Source organism: Leucoraja erinacea, chromosome 2, assembly GCF_028641065.1.
Source record: "Leucoraja erinacea ecotype New England chromosome 2, Leri_hhj_1, whole genome shotgun sequence".
Classification (NCBI taxonomy): Eukaryota; Metazoa; Chordata; class Chondrichthyes; order Rajiformes; family Rajidae; genus Leucoraja; species Leucoraja erinaceus.
In genome coordinates this window covers 135,079,331-135,105,056 of record NC_073378.1, presented here as the reverse complement: position 1 = coordinate 135,105,056, position 25,726 = coordinate 135,079,331, and the positions used below count along the sequence as shown (strand labels likewise).

The 25,726-nt window shown below is 53.0% G+C and overlaps 1 protein-coding gene across 3 annotated transcripts in view; it reads right to left on the bottom strand.

Annotated features, from left to right (window-relative positions):
• The window catches only part of arhgap39 (Rho GTPase activating protein 39), a 621,406-nt gene that overhangs the window by 20,659 nt on the left and 575,021 nt on the right, over positions 1–25,726 (bottom strand). For 2 of the 3 annotated variants that reach the window (XM_055648998.1, XM_055648981.1), the window contains exons 6-8: positions 23,305–23,336; positions 8,292–8,445; positions 2,211–2,282 (exon numbers count right to left, since the gene is read on the bottom strand). In XM_055648998.1, coding sequence (XP_055504973.1) covers positions 2,211–2,282; positions 8,292–8,445; positions 23,305–23,336 — 258 coding nt within the window. The remainder of the gene's footprint in view (positions 1–2,210; positions 2,283–8,291; positions 8,446–23,304; positions 23,337–25,726) is intronic. The other variant, XM_055648989.1, reaches the window with a different exon arrangement.

Below are 25,726 nucleotides of genomic sequence, written 5' to 3'. Positions count from 1 at the left end.
AATGCCTTGGCCTCCACAGCCGTCTGTGGCAATGAATTCCACAGATCCATCACCCTCTGGCTAAAGAAATTCCTCCTCATCTCCATTCTGAAGGTACGTCCTTGCCTTCTGGTCCTAGACTCTCGCACTAGTGGAAATTGGGCGACGTTTCGGGTCGAGACCCTCTTCAGATTCTCTCCTAATTCACTGCTGAAGAAGGGTCTCGACCGAAAATGTCACCCATTCCTTCTCTCCAGAGATGCTGCCTGTCCTGCTAAGTTACTCCTATCTATATTTGTGTCGGTCAAATAGAGGTCCCAGCATGGATCCCCGTGGACCACCACAGGTCATCCACCTCCGGCCAGCACAACCCCCTTCCTGCACCACCCTCTTTGTTAATCCAAACTACCACATCGCTCTCAAAAGCATGCATCTTGACCTTCTGGCTCAGCCCACGAGATGCCTTAAAGTTCATGTATCCACCATCCCCAGCCCCATCGATCATCTTCATCACCTCGATCAAGCTCTAACACATGACCTGCTGCTTACAAAACCATGCCGACTGTCCCTAATCAGCCATCCTTTTCCAGACGCATGTAAACCTTGCTCCTACAAAATCCTTCCCTACACCAATGTGAGTTTTATTGGTCTACAATTTCCTGGATTACCTCTGCTTCCCTTCTTATACAAAGGAATATTGGCTGTTGCCCAGACCTCTGAGACCTCGTCTGTGATGAGCAAAGACACAGGCTCCCACAATCTCTTGCCTCACAATAACCTGGGATAGATCCCACCAGGCCCTGGGGACTTATCCTTACCTTAATGCTCATCAAGGGAACTAACACCACCTCCTTTTTGATCTCAAAATGCCCTTGCATGTTAGTCTTGTTTTTAATGGGTGCATAAAATGTTTTAGGATTCTCTTTAATCCTACTTGGCACATAGGACATTTCATGGCCCCTTTTAGTACGGGTGTTAGGCATTATGTGGAGAAGGCAGGAGAGTGGGGTTGAGAAGGAATGATAGATCAGCTGTGATTGAATGGTGGAGTAGACTTGATGGGTGGAGTAGACAGAGGTTGATTAGCCCACAAACCCGCACATGGGGAAACTGAAGCACCCAGGGAGAACGTGCAAACTCCACACACACAGACAGCACCCAAGGTCAGGATCGAGCCGGGGTCTCTGGAGCCGTGAGGCAGCAGCTCCACCCGCTGCGCCACCGTGCCGCCCAAAATCTTGCATCCAATTTACTAACCCAACCTGGATCACATGGTCCGACAATGTTTACCACCATCAATCCCCTTGGCTAACTCTTCAAAAGAACTCGAATTAACATGTAGGAAGGAACTCCAGATGCTGGTTTAAACCGAAGATGGACATAAAAGGCTAGAGTAACTCAGCGAGACAGGCAGCATCTCTGGAGAGAAGGAAAGAAAGGGGGATGTTTAGGGTCGAGGCCCTTCTTCAGATTCTCTCCTAACTGACTTCTGAAGAAGGGTCTTGGCCCGAAACGTCACCTTATTCCTTCTCTCCAGAGATGCTGCCTGTCCCGCTGAGTTACTCCAGCTTTTTGTGTCCATCTTCAAATGAAGAAGGAACTGCAGATGCTGGAAAATCGAAGGTACACAAAAAAGCTGGAGAAACTCAGAGGGTGCAGCAGCATCTATGGAGCGAAGGAAATAGGCAACGTTTCGGGCCGAAACCCTGAAGGGTTTCGGCCCAAAACGTTGCCTATTTCCTTCGCTCCATAGATGCTGCTGCACCCACTGAATTTCACCAGCTTTTTTGCGTACCTTCAAATGAATGAGACTTGATTTCCCACATACAAAACCATGCTGACTAATCACTCCTCGGCTTTCCAATTACAGATGAATCCAATAACTCTCTCCCTTTCTAATGTTAAGGCCCACTGGCTTGTAGTTTCCTGATGTATCCAATATGTGGTGCTGCATGTAAGAATGTCATCGCTCTATCTGGGACGTCGGACAATAAAACACTCTCGACTGCCCTGCTTCAAGGTACGATCTTCGGGACATTAGAGCCGAACCACAAGGACAGTCTGCTCTAATAAGTTGTGTAGACATTTTAAAACAGAATGTGGTGTGAACTGGGTGTGAATGTGGCCCAGAGGTTGAAGCAGGTTTGAGGAGATGTCTTTTGTAAGGTGTTTGTGTGCAATTCAATGGGGCATCTGAAGTCTGCAGCCAGCTAAGAGGAGCAGGTACTCACTCCGGCCAGTGACTTCTGGATATTCTCCCTGGCTCTGGCAATGTCTCGAAGGATGTTACTCGCTCCATTCTCCTAGGTAGTGGAGAAAGAATTTAGTCAAAGGCTTCATCTTTGGTCAAACCACAGCAACAACAGTCTGAGGGCTTTAAATGTCGACACAAGGAACTGCAGGCGCTGGTTTGCACACACACACACACACACAAAAAAGTGCTGGAGTAACTCAGCAGGCCAGGCAGCATCTCTGGAGAACATGGCTGGGCCAGTGTTTTGAGCCGGGACTGATCTTCTTCAGACTGATTTAACAGGTGCATGGATAGGAAGGGGTTTAGAGGGATATGGGCCAAAAGAAGGCAGATGGGACTAGTGTAGATGGGGCATCTTGGTTGACGTGGGGAATAGTTGGGTTTCCACACTATGCGACTATGATCGCAGTAAGGGGGAGAAAGCTGGAGGAGAGGTGAGGGGCAGGACAAAACCAGGCAAGCAGGTGAGAGGGAGCTGGATACAGGTGAGAGGGAGTTGGATTTGCAGATAGGTGGACAAAGGCTAGAAATGAAAAGACAAAAAATGTGAGAAGGGTCGAAGAGCATAAAATGTGGAGCATGGGGAAGGAATACAGGATTATCCCGTGCGGAATATGAGGTGCTTGTTCCTCCAGTGTAATTGGCTTCACTCTGGCAAAGGAGGCAGCCCAGGACAGAAAGGCTGGTGTAGAAAGGTGGCAACCAGCAGGCCTTGGTGGACCGACTGCAAGTGTTGCAGAGTCTACACTTGTGAGGGGTGAGATTGGAAGATGGGCGGACAAAAGCCAGAGGGGGGGGGGGGGGGGGGGGGGGGGGAGAAGACAAAAAGGGCGCGAGATGAGGAGAGAAGTGGTGGTAAAATGGTTCCCAATGTGGGGTGAGTCCAGAACCAGGGGCCACAGTCATAGAATAAAGGGGAGGTTGTTTAAGACTGAGGTGAGAAAAAGCGTTTTCACCTAGAGAGTTGTCAATTTGTGGAATTCCCTGCCACAGAGGGCAGTGGAGGCCAAGTCACTGGATGGATTTAAGAGAGAGTTAGATAGATCTCTAGGGGCTGCCAGTGGAGTCAAGGGGAATGGGGAGAAGGCAGGCACGGGTTATTGATTGGGGACGATCAGCCATGATCATAATGAATGGCGGTGCTGGCTCGAAGGGCCGAATGGCCTCCTCCTGCACCTATTTTCTATGTTTCTTAATGTCACCTATCCATATCCTCCAGAGATGCCGCCTGACCTGTTGAGTTACTCCAGCACGGTATGTCGAGGGCTTGAATGACTGGCGACTGGAGATTACCCAAGCACAGTGCCCCGTGGACCAAGCGGCTGCACGACCAGAAAGCAGAGAAAGCAGAAAGCAAAGCCCCCCCCCTCCCCCCCCACGAACGATCGAGGCTGCCCCTCACTGACACCAGGCCGCCAGCCGCTGGGATGACCAGAGCTGCAAAGAAAACCAACGCTGTTAGTCAGAGCGCACTCTCCTTCTGCGCTCTGTGACAGAAGCAGCACCACAGGACGCAGAGAGTGTGTGACTTGCAGCCGAGATCACTGTTGAGAAGACAGGAAAACCACAGCCCTCTGCCCCACCAACCCTGGAGTATTTACCCCCTCCCCAATCAGAGGTACCCGAGGACATGTGCTCTAATGTCACACCCCCTTCAGGTAGATTCTGTCAGGACCATTACATGCAGAGAAAATCAACGGTAAAGAACCAGAGGCCATTCAGCACCAGTAAAACCAACAGCCCTTGGGAAGGGGCAGTGTCAAAACGTATTACAATAACAAGTCCAGCAGTTAAAAAGGACGTTCTGGTTTGTTTTACACAAGTGCAGGATCAGATTGCTGCTGCTCTCAAAGTAACTTGACAGAAAGCATCACCAGACCCTCAATAAGCACCAGATGTTTGGCTGAGGAAATAAGAAAGACATGCAGAGTGAATGAACAAGAAAGGGTCATTTCAGATTTAATTTCTGAAGAGCACAGGGAGAAAAAGGGAGCATAGTTACAAAGGAGTCAATTAATGCGTATAGATAGCTCGGTAATTGGCATTAAAACACTTTAAACGATCACACAGGACATTTGAACGTTTTTCTTTAGGTTTCGGCACAGCGCAGAAACAGGCCCTTCTGCCCACTGAGTCCACACCGACCAGCGATCCCCATCCACTAACACTATCCTACACTCTAGGGGGCAATTTACTATTTTTACCGGCCAATTAACCTACAAAGATTTTTACCGGCCAATTAACCTACACAGCAGCCGGAGAAAAGCTACGCGGTCACAGGGAGAACGTGCAAACTCCGTACAGACAGCACCTCCACCGCTGCACCACTAAACTAACATTACTGACATTATTTAGGAAGTAAGAAACTGGATTGTCATTGCTCCATTGCCGATACATATGGTTAATCCTAGGTAAATCAGACTGAGGTGTTCCTGGTGTGCACGGCTCAGTTAGTCGGTGAGGACTAGCTTTAGGGCCATGGGAAATCCCAGTTACAACTCACCAAAACCAACTAACCTAAAAGCTCGCACGTCTTTGGAGTGGGGAAGGAAACCGGAACGCTTGGGGAAAAAAATCTACGTGGTCACCAGGAGAACGCACAAACTCCATTCAGACTACTCCAGGAGTTCCCTCCCATGCTAAATGGGGTGGAGATGTCATGAAAGCCGCCACTCAGGCTCCGAGAACAGAGCACTGGTTTGGGCGAATCCCTCGACTCAAGTTAATCCCTTGCTCATCCCAGCACCTCAGCAGGAAACGCGATCCTTACTCGGGGCGCTCCTGCCACTAATAATCAAAGATCCTATAGCGGAGCAAGATAGACCACTCCTGCTAAATGCAATGGGCTGACGTGTAGTACGCAACGGAGCGGAACCTGGGCCTTTTTTTCATCCATTTCAGTAACCCGACCCGACCCGACCCGCAGTGTAATCAACGTTGCGGGGGAACACTTTGTGTTAATAAATTATAATTCTGAAAATGAGGAGAAGATTTTTACCAAATATTACGAGGATGTTTCCGTAACCGGCTTCCGTCTCCGCGCTAGTATCTTCGCTCCGCTACGGGATCTTTGGTGCGGAGACGGAAGCCGGTTACGGAAATGGGGCCGAAAATTACCCACGAATCTGCACGTGACCGTACTACGTCTTTCTCGTCGAGTGGACCATCTTGCTCGCTATAGGATCTTCGCAATGAATCAGACACCACCCTAGCTTATGGAAGGACAGTTCAGAAGCCCGACAACAGAGGGGGAGAGTCTGGTGGTGCTTTTCAAGCTTCTGTGCTTTCTGCCGGACGGGAGCGGGGAGGAGGAGGAGGAATGACCGGGGTGGGACGTCTTGGTTGCTTTCATGGGACGGCAGTGTGACAGAACAGTGAAGAGTGCTAATGAGCAGCACCAGGGGGCTGCAGTGAGTTGAGCCAGCTTCACAAGACAAAGTATTAAGTGATTCTTCTGCTGGGATCTAGCAGTGAGACCACCCCTTTTAACTGGGACTCAGACATCCGCCCACAATCTCTACAGCTGTTGAGCCGCCCGCCTGTTTCAAATTACCTGGGTGCTGCTGCAGGTTTACAATCAGTTCAAGAGGGCCAAGATCTCAACTGCCTGGATCCTAGATTACCTGCCCACTATCGGGGCTGCACCACAGACATCTCACAGGCAGAGTGGTACATTACACCGAATCCACACACATACACACAGACCAAACCCTGCCCACAGCATGGACACTGAGAAATTACCGCACACAGGAATCTGGAATAGGAATCTGAGGGGTAGCTTTTCCACACAAAGGGTGGTGGGGTGCATGGAACAAGCTGCCAGAGGAGGTGGTTGAGGCTGGGACTGTCCCAACGTTTAAGAAACAGTTAGACAGGTACATGGATAGGAGAGGTTTGAAGGGATATGGACCAAATGCAAGAAAGCGGGACTAGTGTAGCTGGGACATGGTGGGTAAGTTAAGTTGGGCCTGTTTCCACGCTGTATCACTCTAATGACAGTGGGAGTGGCAGGAAACCGCTCGACTCCTGGCTATTTAGTTATGGGTGACACACAGGCGCAGCGGGTAGAGCTGCTGCCTCACAGCTCAACCGGGTTCAATCCCAACCGTGGGTGCTGCCACTATGTGGAGTTTTCGTGTTCTCCCTGTGACTGTGTGGGTTTCCTCTGGGTGCTCTGGTTTTCTCCCACGTCCCAAAGCAGTGCTGGTTAAGTTTGTATGTATGTATGTCATGTTGCTACTTATGGGCGCAGCACCAAGGCAAATTCCTTGTATGTGAATACTTGGGCAATAAACTTACTTACTTAATTTGCTTCTGTAAATTGCCCCTAGATCATAGGAATGGATGGGAAAGTGGGATAACATAGAACTAGTGTGAACGTGTGATCTCTGTTCGACGTGGACTCGGTGGGCCGAAGGCCTCTAATCCTAGACCTCTTCCCTTCAGGCCTATTTCCATGCAGTATCTTTTCAGGATTACAGGGCCAACCAGTCTTCTTGCTAGAGGCAATCAACTGCAGAGATACTGAAGCATAACCACATGGATATTGACAAAATGTTGGAGTAACTCAGCGGGACAGACAGTATCTCTGGAGAAAGAAGGTTTTACAAATAGTGAAAGCGCTGGATAGGAGTCTAGGACTAGTCCTAGCAATCAAATTAAAGGCCGGTGACGTTTCGGGTCTTTACTTGGCTAGTAAAACCGACACGGGTTGTCAGGTCCTTAGAAGGGAGAGAAGATAAGCCACCAACAGATTGAATGGCCGATAGACTGGATGAGGCTGCTCGACCTGTAAAACTTATGGCTTATGAAGGTCCAATACAAGATTCAGAACCTGAGAAGGCACCACAGGTCAAAGAGTGCCCAGCATTGGTTTTTTTAAATGGTCAATTACCGAGGAGCTGTGTGTTTTCTCCGTTCCGATCGAAGTAACCACAGATTTTTAAACAAGGCTTTAGAGAGATTGGCCGAATGATTTGGACAAGAAATTACAGACTGTTAGGCTGAGGAAAACTCTAGTCTGTTGGAGATACAAATGAGCCTGAGAACCATTGCCTCTAGGTCGAGGAACAGCCTTTTACCCCATCAAGTATCAGGCTGTTGAGCCACACTCTACAACCCGACTGCAGAACCGAACTACCACGGACCTTACACTCTGTACTTTGGTTTGCACGATTATGATCCAATTTACCTCGAACAACCGATAATGTAAATTGTATATTTGTGTGTGTGTGTGTTGTCGCATTAATGTGCTTGTGAAGCAACGGCAAGTAAGAATGTTATTGTTCTGGACCCAGTGCGTGTGACAATTATTAACACTCTAGGCTCTCTTGAGGGACGCCCAAGCCTGAGATGAGGAGAGATTTCTTCTCCCAGCGAGTGGTGCGTCTGTGGAATTCTCCACTACATGGTTGAAACTAAATCATTCGATACGTTCAAGGAGTTTGATATTTCTTTCACTTCAGAGAGTGAGTTTTTAAAGAGACACAGCATGGAAACAGGCCCTTCGGCCCACGCCAACCCACCGATCACCCGTCCACTTTAGGTTAGTATCAGCCCGCTCCCTACACACGAGGAGGCAATTTACAGAGGGCCAGTTAACCTACAAACCCGCACGTCTTCAGGAATTGGGGGGGGGGGGGGGGGGGGAAACCGGGATACCCGGTGGAAACCCACGCGGTCACAGGAAAAACGTGGCAAACTCCACACAGACAGCAGAGGTGAGGAAACGTGCAAACTCCACACAGACAACCAGAGCCTCTGGCGCTCTGAGGCAGCGGCTCTACTCACCGCTATCGGGAATCAGAGATTATGGGTGGAAAGCTGGCACAAGGGAATCAATTTGGACAATCACCCACCATCATAGTAAGTGGCAGAGAGGACCTGAAGGACCATGTCCTTGTTTAAAGGGCAAGCGGACATCTTGCAAGCTGATGTCCTTTGCTCTTTAATTAGAAACCAAAGACATTTGCAACTTGTAAGGTTAATATTGTTGTTATTTTCCTGTACATTTCTTTTTTTCTCTTTCTCACACACTGGTCCAAGCAGCATACTGTACCTGTGTGGCTGGTGGATTCCACGCTGTATTCTGTACGGGGGTGTCGGCAGGAACTGAATCATGCATCTGGCTGTAGTACTTCATCTCCGCGTCGTCATACTTGCTTTTGTCAAACCAGATATTCTCGTTTGCTAGAACGTTAGCTGCCATGGTCCTAGATGGAGGGAACGGTGACGAAAGGCAGTCAGACCCCGTTCAAAGCCCCAGAGCAATCAACACATGGATGGGGTGCTGCTGGATTAGCTCAGTGCTGTCCCACTGCAACTGAGACACTCCTCAGCCCCATTCTCTAATCCGCTGCCGTTACACGAGTTTCATCGCAAAACCATAGCTCCTAAAAAGTTCATAAAGTGATAGAGGAGTAGAATTGGGCCATTCGGCCAAGAGTCTACTCCGCCATTCAATCATGGCTGATCTATCTTTCCCTCTCAACCCCATTCTCCTGCCATCTCCCCGTGTCAATGAAGAATCTATCTACCTCTGCCTTAAAAATATCCATTGACTTGGCCTCCACAGATTCGCCACCCTCTGACTACAGAAATTCCTTCTCATCTCTTTTCTAAAGGTATTCTGAGGCTGACCTTTGGTCTTAGACTCCCCCACTGGTGGAAACATCCTCTCCACATCGCCTTTCCGCCCCTGCCAATGGTTCACACATGATGGGCGGGGAAATTAAATGGTAGCAGGAAGGCACCCCAACCGGAAAGATCAGTCCATACTTCCTTATGTAGCAACATAACCGATCAAATATCACACCTTCCACCCACCGCTCACTCAAGTCTCACTGCTGCCCATCTCGAGAGAGAGAGAGAGCAGTTCTCAGGCGATTTGACAAGAGAGGACAACACCTTCAACGGGGTTGCAATGCTGGTCCGTGTGGTCAGTCCGACTGCAATAGACAGGACAATCATCTCACGCCACTGGTCGCTTGGCCAGTCCAGCAAAACAATCACCTCAAGTCAACACTATGCACAATTGCATTGGTTGCTGAAGGGTGGGAAAAGGTCTGCAGATTCACACAAGGCGAGTACTGTTATAGCCCTGTCCCACGGTACGAGTTCATTCCAAGAGCTCTCCCGAGTTAAAAAAAAAAATCAAACTCGTGATAAGCGCGGAGAATGAACGTAGCGGGTACGTCGGAGCTCGGGGACGTCTCTTAGCGCTAACGGCAGGTTCTCGGGCGCTAACGTAGCGGCGGGTACGTCGGAGCATTGGCATCATGAAACAGCACCGGTCATGTAATCAGGGGCACCGATTTTGAAGTGGATGGATTATTGTGAAGTTTTGGCGGGTTCAATAGTGGGGCAGCACAGTGGCGCATCACAGCGCCAGAGACCAGAGTTCCATCCTGACAATAGGTGCAGGAGGAGGCCATTCGGCCCTTCGAGCCAGCACCGCCATTCAATGTGATCATGGCTGATCATCCCCAATCAGTGACCACAGGTGTTGTCTGTACGGAGCTTGTACGCTCACCCCGTGACCACGTGGGCTTTCGCCGGGTGCAGGTTATTAAGTCGATTGGCTTCTGTAAATTGTCCTTAGTTTGTCGGATTGTGGTAATTATGGTTGGTGCGGTCTCAGTGGGCCAAGCGGCTTGTTTGCATGCTGTATCTCTAAACTAATCTTGGAACCATGCCCCCTGTGTTCATCGGACCGGTCCACCTGACCCTAGATGGCACAACACTTGCCCATTATAAAGCTGCCCGCACTGGTTAAAAGTGGCCCTAAGCATCGTCACAGAGTTCTGCCGATGGACAGTTCTTGGTCCTCCAAAATATTCCAAATGGAATTTAACTGGAGGTGGTGGAGGGAGGACAGTAATCCCAGTCTTGTCACAGCTACCCAGAGCCCATGAGTAGAAACCATTTTAACACAAAAAAATGCATTTAAATTAACCTTCAATGGTTAAAGAATGGATGATCGGCCATGATCACATTGAATGGTGGTGCTGGCTCGAAGGGCCGAATGGCCTACTCCTGCACGTATTGTCTATTGTCTATGTTAAAATAAATCTGCTTGTGGTGCAAGTCCTATCCGATGCCAATTGTAAATTGGTTGGAGATTCAGCAACAGGATCCTGTATTGATTTATTGATTGGAACCTCATACGATCAGTTGTACAACACAGAAACAGGCCCTTCGGCCCGACTTGTCCACAATCCCCTCCTGAGCTAGTACTACTTGCCCTGAAAGCTTCTCCTATCCAGGTTCCATCCTTTTTCTCCAAAGATGCTGCCTGACCTGATGAGTTACTCCAGCACTTTGTGTCTAACTTGACTTGACAGTCGAGAGTCAGGTAGGATCACCCAGTGACTTAATTTGGTGACACCCAGGTTAAGTTTACAATTCCCCCCCCCCCCCCCCCCCCCCCCCCCCCCCCCCGTGTTATAATGACAGGGCGTGGCTCTGCATTATTTAACCAGATACCCAAGAAAATAAATTGGATGCAAGTATGATGGAGGACTTCAAAACGTATGAAGGAATGGCAACGGGTTGGTCAGGGACCTTGTGTTGGGTTAGGGTGCATGAAATATGATCCAAGCCTACTTATCCTGAGTCCTGGGAGAGCGAGGTGCAGGGCTAGTTCTCTCTGTGGGTGGTGCTGGTGGAGGGACAGACGGCAGCTCCTGGGTTTTGCCGGCCATTCCCCGGCTGTCGGGCAGGTGGTGGCGCAGTTCTGCAGCATCGTGGGCGGCTTTGTTGAACCACACCGGCTCATTGTCCCGATGGATGAGGTGGTGATGGGCCGATGCCGGAGGTGGGCAGGGTTTGGGCGAGGGGCCGGGGTCCACGGCGCGGGGTGTTGGTCGCGGCGCGGCGCTGCTGCGGTGCGGGCCGTCCCTCGGCACCGCCCGCCCCTCGTGGTAGAGCCGCTCTGCCTCGTCGTACAGCGGTTTCTCCAGCCACACCTCGCGGGCGGGTGGGTGGTAGATGGGCACGGTGGGAGATGGCCCGTTCCCCCGGGGGCCGGGTGTAGCCGGGGTCACCGGCGTGGCACCAACGCTGGCGTAACTCTCGTCCGGGGTGGGCAGCGGTTTCTCCAGCCACACCTCGTGGGCAGGTGGGTGGTAGCCGCCAGCACTGGGAGACGTCCCGTTCCCCTGGGGGCCGGGTGTAGCCGGGGTCACCGGCGTGGCACCAACGCTGGCGTAACCCTCGTCTGGGGTGGGCCGCTGCTTCTCCAACCACACCTCGCAGGCTGGTGGGCAGTAGATGGGCACGGTGGTGGATGTCCCGTTCCCCCGGGGGCCGGGTGTTGCCGGGGTCACCGGCGTGGCGCCGACGCTGGCGTAGCCCTCGTCCGGGGTGGGCCGCTGCTTCGGGCTCCGGCGGGAGCTGGAGATGGGGAGAGAGCGCGGCACTGCCCGTGCCTGGGAACGGGTGAGGAACTGGAGCTCGGCCTCGTCGAAGATGCCCCTGTTGATCCAGACCCCGGCCACCAGGTGATGGCAGGCCACGGCGGGCCGCCGTTCACGGGCCGGCGTCCCAGAGTCGCCCGCTGCCGCTGCCGCCGCCGCTTCCTCTTCAACCCAGCGCCGGTCAGTTTCCCTCGCCACCACCGGCCTGCACCGCGGGGCGCACTTCTCCTGCCTTTTCTTGCCCATCCCGTCTGGCGCGGGCGGGCCAACCCCGGCCTCCGGGCGCCTCTGCCCGGCTTCGTGGAACAACCTTTCCGCCTCGTCGAACCTCCACTTGTCCAGCCAGACGGTCTCCAACTGGAAGGGATGCCGTGTGCTCCTCATCCTCACAGTGCAGCACAACACAGGGGAAGAAAGCTCACAGTCAGCACACAAATGCAGCACGCCATCGCCACACAACAGTCTCAACGCCAACCCGTCTTTCTGATCTCACCGCCCCATTCAACTCAATTTTTTAAACCGGGGTTAGTCTTACCCACCCACACGCTCGCGTGCAGTCTGATCACTGAAATATTTACCAAGAGCAAATTGAGTCAGCGGGGAAACCAGAAAGACAAGGAGTAATAAGGATGCTGGTTTATACCAAAGAGACACACAATGCTGAAGCAACCCAGTGGGTCAGGCAGCATCGCTGGAGAACATGGACAGATGATGTTTCAGGTCAGGACCCTTCTTCAGACTTGACACTGAAGAAGGGTGCCAATCCGAAACATGTTCTCCAGAGATGCTGCCTCACCCACTGATTTACCCCAGCATTTTGTGTCTCTCTTCAGAACGACACGGTTCAGGTCACCGATTAAACTTGAGGAACTTGCTGGAAGAGTTGGGTTGGGTAGGGGAGCTTCCAGGGTGAAGTGGGGATTTCAGATGTTTGGAACGAGGGAGGGGACGGGGCAACTGTTGGTCGAGGGAGAGAGGTGGTTCTAGCATTGGGGAATGCCTCATCAATAGGGGTGGGGCAGCTGGTCGAGCCGCTCCCTCACAGTGTCAGAGACCCACCCGGGTTCGATCCTGACCTCAGTTGCTGTCTGTGTGGAGTTTGCACCTTCTCCCTGTGTATGTGTAGGTTTTCTCCAGATACTCAGGTTTCCTCCACATCCTGAAGACGTGCGGGTTTGTAGGTTAATGGGTCCTCCGTAAATTGGCCCCTAGTGTGTAGGGGGTGGATGAGATAGCGGGATAACATAGAACTAGCGTGGCCGAGCGATCGATGGTCGGCGGGGCCTGTGTCCATGCTGTCTCTTTGAACTAAAGCAAATTAGGGCAATGGGTTGTGGCGAGGCTGTTGGGATGAGAGAGGGAGGGGACGGGGTAAAAGCTGGAGAGGAGTGGGTCCAAGGGAGGGTGTGAGATGGGGGAATGCCTGATCATTAGGGCAATGGGTGGGGGTGGGGAAGAACGGGTGTGGAGCAAGGGTTGGGATGGGAGCAAGGGTAGAGAAAGCTAGATGTGACGGTGCTGTTAGGACCGATAGAAATTGCTTTACAGCCCAATTCTATTGACTTAATAAAGACAGGTAGCTAAAAGAAACAACCTCCATGCCACCAATTGCAGTAGAGTGGTACCTCATGTCAATGGACAGGTAAAAGAAATGGTGGCTGTGCCTGTGGGAGTGGCAGTACAGTTAGCACCACACCTTGCTCAATGAAGTACAGCAACACAGGCATCACACACACGCAGGCACCAGGGAACCACACTGGTGGTCGACCACAACACTGATCGGAGCTGTCCGCTCCCCGCAAAGGCCAATCCTGTGGCATCTTTACACAGACACGTTAGAAAATGAGCTAGGAAGGTGAAAGAGAACAGAGACCAAGGGTTGACAGGTACTCACCTTCTCATCCCACAGCTGCCAGCAAAGGAAGGAAGAGAAAAGAAAGATTAAGCGATTAACGTCACGATTCAAAACCTTGCTAACCGCTTGCTTTGCAGATAACAATCGCAGCAGCCCTGCGGGCAATGGAGCAAGTCAGTCGTGTATCGTGGGTTGATGGGCACATGCATCACCCAACCCCCCTCCCAATAGTGGCCATTAACCCACAGGACAACAGGCACCCCCGCTCTGCCTCCATGTTGTGTCCCTTCACATACACAGCTGGGTACAAGAGAAGGACGTCCTTACAAAACACAAACGTGCTGGAGGTCCTCGGCAAGTCAGGCAGCAAGTAACATGGAATTGTCCTGCACAGGAGCAGGCCCTTCGGCCCATAATGTCTATGCTGAGCATGGTGCCAAGATCAATTGTTATCTGCAGAAGTTGCGGAAGAGGCAATATTGAACGCGTGCAGTGACATGATCCAATAGTCTACCTATCAGTGTAGGTTGAAAGTAACTGGCATTATGCTTCGGCCACATTAGTAAAAGTTGTTTTAATCTGTGAGTGAACATCCAACAGTACAAAACAAGAACAGCTGCATCTCTGTCTGGTTTGGGGACTCCAAAGCCTCCGACTGGAAGTCCGTGCAGAGAGTGGTGAGGACGGCTGAAAAAAATCATCGGGACTTCTCTTCCTTCAATCCGGGACATTGCGAGCAAACGTTGCTTGTCCAAGGCCAACAGCATTATAAAAGACCTCACACATTTCCATCATGGACTGTTCACTCTGCTGCCTTCGGGCAAAAGGTATCGCAGTATAAGGAGCAGAACGGCCAGGTTTTGCAACAGCTTCTTCCCCCGAGCCATCAGACCCTTGAGTTCCACATAATGTGCCGCCACTATTATCTATTTTATCTTTTTATCCGTTTTATCCTTTTGTTGTATGGTGAACCAGATGCAACAAAACTTCGTTCAGACTTGCATTTGCTGGTGTATTTTTGAATGACAATAAAGTCTTTGATTGATTGATTGAGCTCTTTCCCACAATGTCCTGCATCGAACATGATGCCAAGTTGAACTAATCTCCTCTATATCCCTATAACCCCCGCGTTCCCACGTGTCTGTGAAGGGAATGGGATAGGTAACCTAGCAGATCGGGACCCTTCTTCAGTCCATTCCCTCCACAGATACTGCCCGACACACTGAATTCCTCCCTGCACCTTTCAAGATTCCAGCACGTTGATGCCCTCACTTTCTGTGAGAGCCTCCTGTGTATGGATTAAGTGAGATGTTGCAATAGTGCCAACACCGCAAATACTTAATTTGCCCCTCCCCCTGTTGTTGACACAGTCTCACACGCACTAGAATGATCAGCATTAGAAATCAGCAGCTGTGACTGATCGGACACTAGCTCTTGGTACCACCAACAATCTGCGGCAAGCTTCAGACAGAGCAATGATTCACTGCTGATTGTAAAGTCTGATGTCAGCCACCTCCCAAAATATTTGTTGAGGTGATTGATGTCAGGCTGGATAGGGTACGGCAAAGATTCACAAGGATGTCGCCAGGACTAGAGGGTCTGATCCTATAGGGAGAAGTTGAGGTGGCTGTGACTATATTCCTTGGAGCGCAGGAGGATGAGGGGCGGTCTTATAGAGGTGTATAAAACCATGAGAGGAATAGATCATGTAAACGCTCAGTCTCTTGCGCAGAGCAGGTGAATCGAGGACCAGAGGACATAGGTTTAAGGTGAAGGGGAAAGAGTTTATTGGAATCTGAGGAGTAAAGTTTTCACACAAAGGGTGGAACAAGCTGCCAGGGGAGGTAGTTGAGGCTGGGACTATCCCAACACTTGAGAAACAGTTAGATGGATCGGACAGGTTGGGAGGGATATGGGCCAAACTCAGGGAGGTGGGACTAGCGTAGCTGGGACATGTTGGTGGGTGTGGACAAGCTGGGCTGAAGGGCCTGTTTCCACACAGCATCACTCTATGACTATAAGCTGCCATTGTAATGACAATAGACAATAGGTGCAGGAGTAGGCCATTCGGCCCTTCGAGCCAGCACCGCCATTCAATGTGATCATGGCTGATCATCCCCAATCGGTACCCCGTTCCTGCCTTCTCCCCATATCCCCCGACTCCGCTATTTTTAAGAGCCCTATCTAGCTCTCTCTTGAAGGCATCCAGAGAACCTGCCTCCACTGCCCTCTGAGGCAGAGAATTCCACAGACTTACCACTCTCTGTGAGAAAAAGTGTTTCCTCGTCTCCGTTCTAAATGGCTTACCCCTTATTCATAAACTGTGGCCCCTGGTTCTGGACTCCCCCAACATCGGGAACGTTTCCTGCCTCTAGCATGTCCAAGCCCTTAACAATCTTATATGTTTCAATGAGATCTCCTCTCATCCTTCTAAACTCCAGAGTGTACAAGCCCAGCTGCTCCATTCTATCAGCATATGACAGTCACGCCATCCCGGGAATTAACCGTGTAAACCAACGCTGCACTCCCTCAATAGTAAGAATGTCCTTCCTCAAATTAGGGGACTATTGCTGGTGTGATTCGGGCAGACAGTAGCAGCCTCAGTGATGACATTGCCAGGATACACGTCACCACCACTGCAAACTCAGCCCAGGCTCTACGCATATATATTAAACAGCTGTCATCCTAAAGTCAATTGACACCGAGTTGCACTGGATCTGAGCAGATAACTGCTTTCATAATTATACATGTTTCGCTTTAGTTTAATTGAGAGATACAGTGTGGAAACAGGCCCATCAGCAATCACCCGAACACTAGTTCTGTCCTGTAAACATGGGACAATTTACAGAAGCCAATTAACCTGCAGTTTTGGAACGCAGAGGAAACTCCTGGAGAAAACGCATGTGGTCACGGGAAGAAGTACAAACTCCGCAGTCAGCGCCCGAGGTCAGTATCCTACGTGGATCTCTGGCGCTGTAAGGCAGCAACTCTACCGCTGCGCCACCGTGCCACCCCATTATTAATAGACAAGGTTTCTCGACTGCCCCCAAAACAATCAGAGCACTGCTGCATTTCCCTGCAGCCACCACTTTCACCGAATGTAGACAAAAGTGCTGGACAAACTCAGCGGGTGCGGCAGCATCTATGAAGCGAAGGAAATAGGCAACGTTTCGTCCCGAAACGTTGCCTATTTCCTTCGCTCCATAGATGCTGCCGCACCCGCTAAGTTTCTCCAGCACTTTTGTCTACCTTCGATTTTCCAGCATCTGCAGTTCCTTCTTAAACACTACTTTCCCCGATGGAGTTACAGCACTGTAACCTACATTGGCCCTTTAACCCACAATGTCCGTGCCCAACATGATGCCGTGGTAAACTGTTCTGGACACAATCAATATCTCTCCGTTCCTTGTGCCTGTATGGAAGCCACCTAAATCCCACTATCATAATCTGCCTCCAACACCTCTCTAGGCAATGCATTCCAGGCCCTCACCATTCTGTGTAGGGAAACATAGAAACATAGAAAATAGGTGCAGGAGTAGGCCATTCGGCCCTTCGAGCCTGCACCACCATTCAGCATGATCATGGCTGATCATCCAACTCAGTATCCTGTACCTGCCTTCTCTCCATACCCCCTGATCCCTTTGGCCACATCCAACTCCCTCTTAAATATAGCCAATGAACTGGCCTCAACTACTTTCTGTGGCAGAGAATTCCACAGATTCACCACTCTCTGTGTGAAAAATAATTCTCATCTCGGTCGTAAAAGACGTCCCCCTTATCCTTAAACTGTGACTCCCTCGTTCTGGACTTCCCCAACGTCGGGAACAATCTTCCTGCATCTAGCCTGTCCAACCCCTTAAGAATTTTGTAAGTTTCTATAAGATCCCTCCACAATCTTCTAAATTCCAGCGAGTACAAGCCGAGTCTATCCAGTATTTCTTCATATGAAAGTCCTGACATCCCAGGAATCAGTCTGGTGAACCTTCTCTGTACTCCCTCTATGGCAAGAATGTATTTTCTCAGATTAGGAGACCAAAACTATACGCAATACTCCAGGTGTGGTCTCACCAAGTCCCTGTACAACTGCAGTAGAACCTCCCTGCTCTTATACTCAAATCCTTTTGCTATGAATGCTAACATACCATTTGCCATCTTCACTGCCTGCTGCACCTGCATACCTACTTTCAATGACTGGTGTACCATGACACCCAGGTCTCGTTGCATCTCCCCTTTTCCTAATCGGCCACCATTCAGATAATCAATAGTCTACTTTCCTGTTCTTGCCACCAAAGTGGATAACCTCACATTTATCCACATTACGGCAGTAGAACCTCCCTGCTCCTACACTTTCTCCCTCTCAGTTTACAGCCCTCTGGTGTTCATTTCCACCCAGGGAATATTAAATTTCCTGAGCACCCACACCAGTGCAATCACACATCTGTCCTGTAACACAGCGACAAAAATTGCATCCGAGCCATTGGCAGAATTGTTGTCTTCCTAGGTATTGACTTCCTACATCACCATTATGTAACAAAATACGAAAATGCTGGAAAAACACATGTCAGGCTGCATCTGTGGAAAGAGAAGGTGCCTATGTTTCATGTCTGCGACTCTTTCATTAAAAGTGTGAAAGAGGGGGGATGCAAGATAGTTTTCAGTAGAAGGCCGAGATGGCAGAATCTTCATTAGTCAGGGTATCAAGGGTTATGCGGAGAAGGCAGGAGAATGGGGTTGAGAGGGAAAGATAGATCAGCCACGGTTGAATGGTGGAGTAGACTTGATGGGCCTAAATGTGCTCCTAGAACGTATGAAGAAGGGGAAGTATGTGGAGAACATGGAGAATGTATGCGATGGGATGAGGTGTAACGATTGAACAGCAGCATGTTAAGCTTCTTGGTTGGTATTAAAAAAATCTGAAAATTCCCATCAGTTCTGGTCTTAAAACATATTTGTGGACCCAAGCAAGAGACCTGATCACAATCTGCTGCTGTACACGACTGAGTTATGGACTAAACTATATCAAATGGGAGCAGGAATTCAAGCCTAAGCTGTTGTCTCCAAGGTCGTTCCTTTTGCCTTTCTTCTCAAGGTTCGAGTCTATTGACAATCCCACGACCACTGGATTGATAACGACACATTGTGTTCGTGTGAAGACGTTTGCCTCAGGTCAACGTCACCACATAGACAAGTATGTATGTTACAGCACCGCTACAAGCAACACAGGACAATTGGCCCACCATAGTGATGATGAGACAGAGACATGTGATAGTTCCCTCATCCAAACCATCATCCCATCTTTCACACACACCTTCTACAGGCAGGTTCTGATTCAAGAAGTACACTCCAGTCATCTCACGGGCCACAAGTCAATTTGTAATGCTGGTACTCAATAGCTAGGGATGGCAACACACCTTACATCTCTTTGTATATGTTTCGGAAGGAGTTGCAAATGTTGGTTTACACCGAACATATATACAAAATGCACGAGTAACTCAGCGGGCCAGGCAGCATCCCTGGAGAAAAGGATTCTGAAGAAAGGTCTCGACCCTAAACTGCACCATTTTCTCCAGAAAGGCTGCCAGCTCCACTCAGTTACTCCAGTGTGTTGTCTATCCCTTAACATATATCGGATCTAGCAACTCAGAAATAGTTGCTTTCCGAGAATTATAACTACTCTTAATTCAAATTCACACATGCACTGACTTCACTGCCCAACACCCGGACTGCCATCTGTATATATGTATATATGTATGTAGCGCCGCAGAATTGTGCACCTATCCCCCCCCATCCCTCCCCCCTTCTGATTTTCTTTTTCTGTTTCTTGTTTTTTGTGCTAAATTGTATGTATGCACTGAGTACGAGCAGCTTTCAGTTTCACTGTACATGTATAGTGACAATAAATGGCATATATATATATATATATCTGTCTAAATCTTATTTTAGGCTTGAATGCCTCATTCCTCAATCTCCACCACCCCGCGATACACCCTCCGCTCAGTCCGTCTTTACCTACCTGATCTCCCGGTGGCCCAGCACTTCAACTCCCCCTCCCATTCCCAATCTGTCCTGGGACTCCTCCATTGTCAGAGTGAGGCCCAGTGCATATTGGAGGAACAGCACCTCATATTTCGCTTGGGCAGTTTACCCTAGCAGTATGAACATTCCGTTCTCTAACTTCAAATAGCCCTTGCTTTCTCTCTCCATAGAAACACAGAAAACAGGTGCAGGAGGCCATTCAGCCCTTCGATTCAGCACCGCCATTCATTGTGACCATGGCTGATCACCCCCAATCGATAACACGTGCCTGCCTTCTCCCCATATCCCTTGATTCCACCAGCCCCTAGAGATCTAACTCTCTTCCCCTTCCCCATTCTCCCACCAGTCTTACCGTCTCCGACTACATTCTATCTCTGTGCCACCCACTCTCCTGACAGACATCAGTCTGAAGAAGGGTCTCTCCAGAGATGCTGCCTGTCCCGCTGAGTTACTCCAGCATTTTGTGTCTACCTCCCTCTGAAAAACCTCCTCTTTCAAACCCACGCTCCTCCAGGCACCCGTTTCTGCAAACCCAACACTCACTACTCTGGGCTCCCTCTCCCCCACGCCAGACATCCTCCTCTCTCCTCCCCGCACCCCGGATTGACCATTTCTTTCCCCCAGCAACTTTCTCCCCTGGAATCCTGATAACCCCGAACATCCTTCTCATCCTCTCCACAGCACCCTCTACCTGATCTAACTCTCACCCTCCGCCTGCCTCAACATCACAGCCTCTTACCCTCTTACCCCCCCCCCCTCCAAACCTCCCTTTGCTCCCCCACCATCACCCTCCAGCCTCTCACACTTGCCTCACCCTCCTTTTCACCCACCTCCCCACCCCTTCTTATCCCTTCCCCCCTCCCCAGGTTACACCCCCCCCCACCCCCCTCCCCCCCCGGGACCTCCCCACTGCCCCACCCCCACCCAGGGGACGCTCCCTCACTGCCCCACCCCCTCCCCACCCATCCCTCACTGCCCCACCCCCTCCCCCTCCCCCCCCCGGGACAGGGGACCTCTCACACAATCCCCCACCCCCACCCAGGCCCCTCTTCCCCCACCCAGGGGACGCTCCTTTTCACCCCCACCCAGGGGACGCTCCCTCACTCCCCCCAACCACCTTCTTATCCCCCCCCCCCCCATCCTTCCCCCCTCCCTCCCCACCCCCACCCCAGATCCCTACTGTGTAGTGGCCCACCCCCACCCCCACCCAGGGGACGCTCCCCCACTGCCCCACCCCCACCCCACCCAGGGGGACGCTCCCTCACGCCCCACCCCCCACCCCCCCCCGCTCCCCCCCCCCCCACCCAGGGGACGCTCCCCCTCACTACCCCCACCCCCACCCAGGGGACGCTCCCTCACGGGGACGCTCCCTCACTACCCACCCCCACCCCCACCCAGGGGACGCTCCCTCACTGCCCCACCCCCACCCAGGGGACGCTCCCTCACTGCCCCACCCCACCCCCCACCCAGGGGACGCTCCCTCACTGCCCCCACCCCCCCCCACCCAGGGGACGCTCCCTCACTGCCCCACCCCCACCAGGGGACGCTCCCACTGCCCCACCCCACCCAGGGGACGCTCCCTCACTGCCCCACATCCCTCCTGCCCACCCCCACCCAGGGGACGCTCCCTCACTACCCACCCCCACCCAGGGGACGCTCCCTCACTGCCCCACCCCCACCCAGGGGACCCTCCCTCACCCCTCACTGCCCACCCCCCACCCAGGGGACGCTCCCTCACTGCACTGCTCCCTCACTACCCCACCCCCACCCAGGGGACGCCCCTCACCCCCCACCCCCCCCCAGGGGACGCTCCCTCACTCACCACCCCCACCCAGGGGACGCTCCCTCACTGCCCCCACCCCCACCCAGGGGACGCTCCCTCACTGCCCCACCCCCACCCAGGGGACGCTCCCTCACTGCCCCACCCCCACCCAGGGGACGCTCCCTCACTGCCCCACCCAGGGGACGCTCCCTCACTGCCCCACCCCCACCCAGGGGACGCTCCCCACTCCCCACCCCCACCCAGGGGACGCTCCCTCACCCCCACCCCCACCCGCTCCCCCACTGCCCACCCCCCCACCCAGGGGACGCTCCCTCACTCACTACCCCACCCCCACCCAGGGGACGGGACTCCCTCACTGCCTCCCTCACCCCCACCCCCACCCAGGGGACGCTCCCTCACTGCCCCACCCCCACCCAGGGGACGCTCCCTCACTGCCCCACCCCCACCCAGGGGACGCTCCCTCACTGCCCCACCCCCACCCCCGCCCAGGGGACGCTCCCTCACTGCCCACCCCCACCCACCCAGGGGACGCTCCCTCACTGCTCCCCCACCCAGGGGACGCTCCCTCCACCCCCACCCAGGGGACGCTCCCTCACTGCCCCCCCCACCCAGGGGACGCTCCCTCACTGCCCCACCCCCACCCCCCAGGGGACGCTCCCTCACTGCACTACCCCCACCCCCACCCCCCCCCCCAGGGGACGCTCCCTCACTACAATACGCTCCCTCACCCCCACCCCCACCCAGGGGACGCTCCCTCACTGCCCCACCCCCACCCAGGGGACCTCCCTCACTACACTCCCCACCCCCCCTCACCCAGGGGACGCTCCCTCACTGCCCCACCCCCCCAGGGACCCCCTCACTACATTCCCCCACCCAGGGGACGCTCCCTCACTGCCCCCCCACCCCCACCCCGCTCCCCCACTACACCCCCCCCCAGGGGACGCTCCCTCACCCCCCACCCCCACCCAGGGGACGCTCCCTCACTGCCCCCACCCCCTCCCTCACCCCCACCCAGGGGACGCTCCCTCACTACCCCACCCCCCACCCAGGGGACGCTCCCTCACTGCCCCACCCCCCACACCAGGGGACGCTCCCTCACTGCCCACCCCCACCCAGGGGGACGCTCCCTCACCCCCACCCCCAGCCTCCCTCACCCCCACCCAGGGGACGCTCCCTCACTGCCCCTCACCCCCACCCCCACCCAGGGGCTCCCTGTCACGCTCCCTCACTACCTCCCTCACTACCCACCCCCACCCAGGGGACGCTCCCTCACTACCCCCCACCCCCACCCCCACCAGGGGGGGACGCTCCCTCACTACCCCCTCACTACCCACCCCACCCCCACTGCCCCACCCCCACCCAGGGGACGCTCCCTCACTGCCCCACCCCCACCCAGGGGACGCTCCCTCACTGGGACCTCCACACTGCCCCCCCCCCCAGGGGACGCTCCCTCACTGCCCCACCCCCACCCCCACCCAGGGGACGCTCCCTCACTACCCACCCCCACCCAGGGGACGCTCCCTCACTGCCCCAACCCCACCCAGGGACGCTCCCTCACTGCCCCACCCCCACCCCCCACCCAGGGGACGCTCCTCACTCACCCCCACCCAGGGGACGCTCCCTCACTGCCCCACCCCCCCACCCCCACCCAGGGGACGCTCCCTCACTACCCCATGCCACTACCCACCCCCACCCAGGGGACGCTCCCTCACTGCCCCCACCCCCACCCAGGGGACGCTCCCTCACTACCCCACCCCACCCAGGGGACGCTCCCTCACTACCCCCACCCCCACCCAGGGGACGCTCCCCTCACTACCCCACCCCCACCCAGGGGACGCTCCCTCACTCACCCAGGGGACCCCACCCCCACCCCACCCAGGGGACGCTCCCTCACTACCCCACCCCCCCCACCCCCTCAGGGGACGCTCCCTCACTCCCTCACTACCCCACCCCCACCCCCAGGGGACGCTCCCTCACTCACCGCCGTCTCACACGTTCCAAACCGGCAGAAAGACCGAGCATGCGTGGCAACCGGCGCCTGCGCACCAGGTCCGCACGCCGCGCATGCGCGAGACCCGCATGGGCGAGTAACCGGAAACTGAGTCAATAAGCGAGTTCGGCGTCCCGACTGCGCATGCCCAGGTCAAAGATCACGATGCATGACATTGCTGGAAAGCAGTGGAGCAGTGAAGAAGGGTTTCGGCCCGAAACGTCACCTATTTCCTTCGCTCCATAGATGCTGCTGCACCCGCTGAGTTTCTCCTGCATTTTTCTCTACCTTCGAGCAGTGAACCTTCATTTCTTCCGTTATTCCGAATCCAGCTTTGATTCTTCTAGGTATGGAAAATACTGCTTTCCAACAATGAAGTTGTTGAATTGCTGCAGAATTCCAGGTCCTTTCACTATTCTGCTGATTTCAAGGCAATGGAATTCTTCAGCCAACCCCAGCTCTACTCCCACCGGGCCAACCGACAGCCCCGGACCGACGACACCAGTGGCCCCAAGCCCACAGCCAGCGTGGAGAAACACCAACTCCAGCCCAAACCCCGCTCCCCAATGGGCCGAGGACCGCCAGCCAACACCCTCCCCCACCCCACTCCCATGCCTCCCCCACTGTTCACACTGTCACCCAGCTTTGTGTCATCTGCAAATTTGCTAATGTTACTTTTAATCCCTTCATCTAAATCATTGATGTAAATTGTAAATAGCTGTGGTCTCAGCACCGAGCCGTGCGGTACCCCACTAGTTATTGCCTGTCATTCTGAAAGGGACCTGTTAATCCCTACTCTTTGTTTCCTGTCTGCCAACCACTTCTCTATCCATGTCAGCACTACCCCCAATACCATGTGCCCTAATTTTGCCCACTAATCTCCTATGAGGGACCATATCAAATGCTTTCTGAAAGTCCAGGTACACTACATCCACTGGCTCTCCCTTGTCCATTTTCCTAGTTACATCCTCAAAAAATCCTAGAAGATTAGTTAAGCATGATTTCCCCTTTGTAAATCCATGCTGACTCGGTCCGATCCTGTTACTGCTATCCAAATGTGCGGCTATTTCATCTTTTACAATTCACTCCAGGATCTTCCCCACCACCGATTTCAGGCTAACTGGTCTATAATTCCCTGTTTTCTCTCTCTTGCCTTTCTTAAAACATGGGATAAAATTAGCTACCCTCCAATCCACAGGAACTGATCCTGAACCTATAGAACACTAGACTAAGTGGGTCCCATGTGTGAATGCAGAGCAGAACAACAGAAAGCCAACCATGTCATCTCTGGGTGCCTGCTCTACCACCCACCAAATGGAGCTCAGTCAGGGCCTGGCAGACATTGACGCAGAGACAACAACCTGGCTGCTCAACCTGGCTTGAGATCTAACTATTCCTCTGGTTTATTGATGTTTCATTCGCAAGAAGAAGACTTCCCCTCTCACGCCAGTCACTGTTGGCCCTGACCTTACTCTCTTATCCCTTCTCAAACTTTCCTTCCCATTAAATTGGGAGTCTTTTGTAACTTTTCCTGTACTTACTTCCCCTTTAATTCCATCTTTATACTCCCAATTTGTCAACCCCTCCCCCCGCCACTATTTAGTTTAAACCCACATGCGTAGCACTAGCAAACCTGCCTGCCAGAATGTTGATCCCCCTCCAGTTAAGGTGTAACCTGTCCCTTTTGTACAGGTCACCCCTCCCAGAAGAGATCCCAGTGGTCTATAAATCTAAATCCTTGCTCCCTGCACCAGTCCCCCAGCCACACATTCAGATCCCCTATCTCCCTGTTCCTGTCCTCACTAGTACGAGGTACTGGAAGCAATCCAGAGATAACCACCCTAGAAGTCCGGCATTTCAGTCTTCTTCCAAACTCTCTAAACTTGCGTTGCAGAACCACCTTCCTCTTCTTCCCGACGTCGTTTGTGCCCACGTGCACAACTACTTCCAGCTGTTCACCTTCTCCCTCTCGAGGATGTTCTGAAATCGGTTTGTGATATCTTGAACCCTAGCACCAGGGTTCCATCCTCGAGTCTCGCCAGCCGCCTCAGAATCTCCAGTCTGTACCTCGGACAATGGTGTCACCCACCACTATAGCTCTGCCCGACGTCGGTCTCGCCAGTCGAGTTTCATCGCTAGGATTGGAGCCACCGACCTGTCCGCCGCTTGGACTGGAAGTGTCATCTGCCCCGACAGCTCCCAAAAGGATGTACCCGTACCCGTTTTCATTTGGCACAACCACTGGAGTCTCCTGCACTCCACGGTTACTTCCCTTTCTCCCAGACACCCACCTTCGCTCTTCCTGTATCCTTGGCTGACAACCTCACTGTAGGTCCTGTCCACAAAACTCTCCTTTTCCCGGATGGCCCGGAGGTCATCCAGCTGCTTCTCCAGATCCCCAATAGGGTGATTT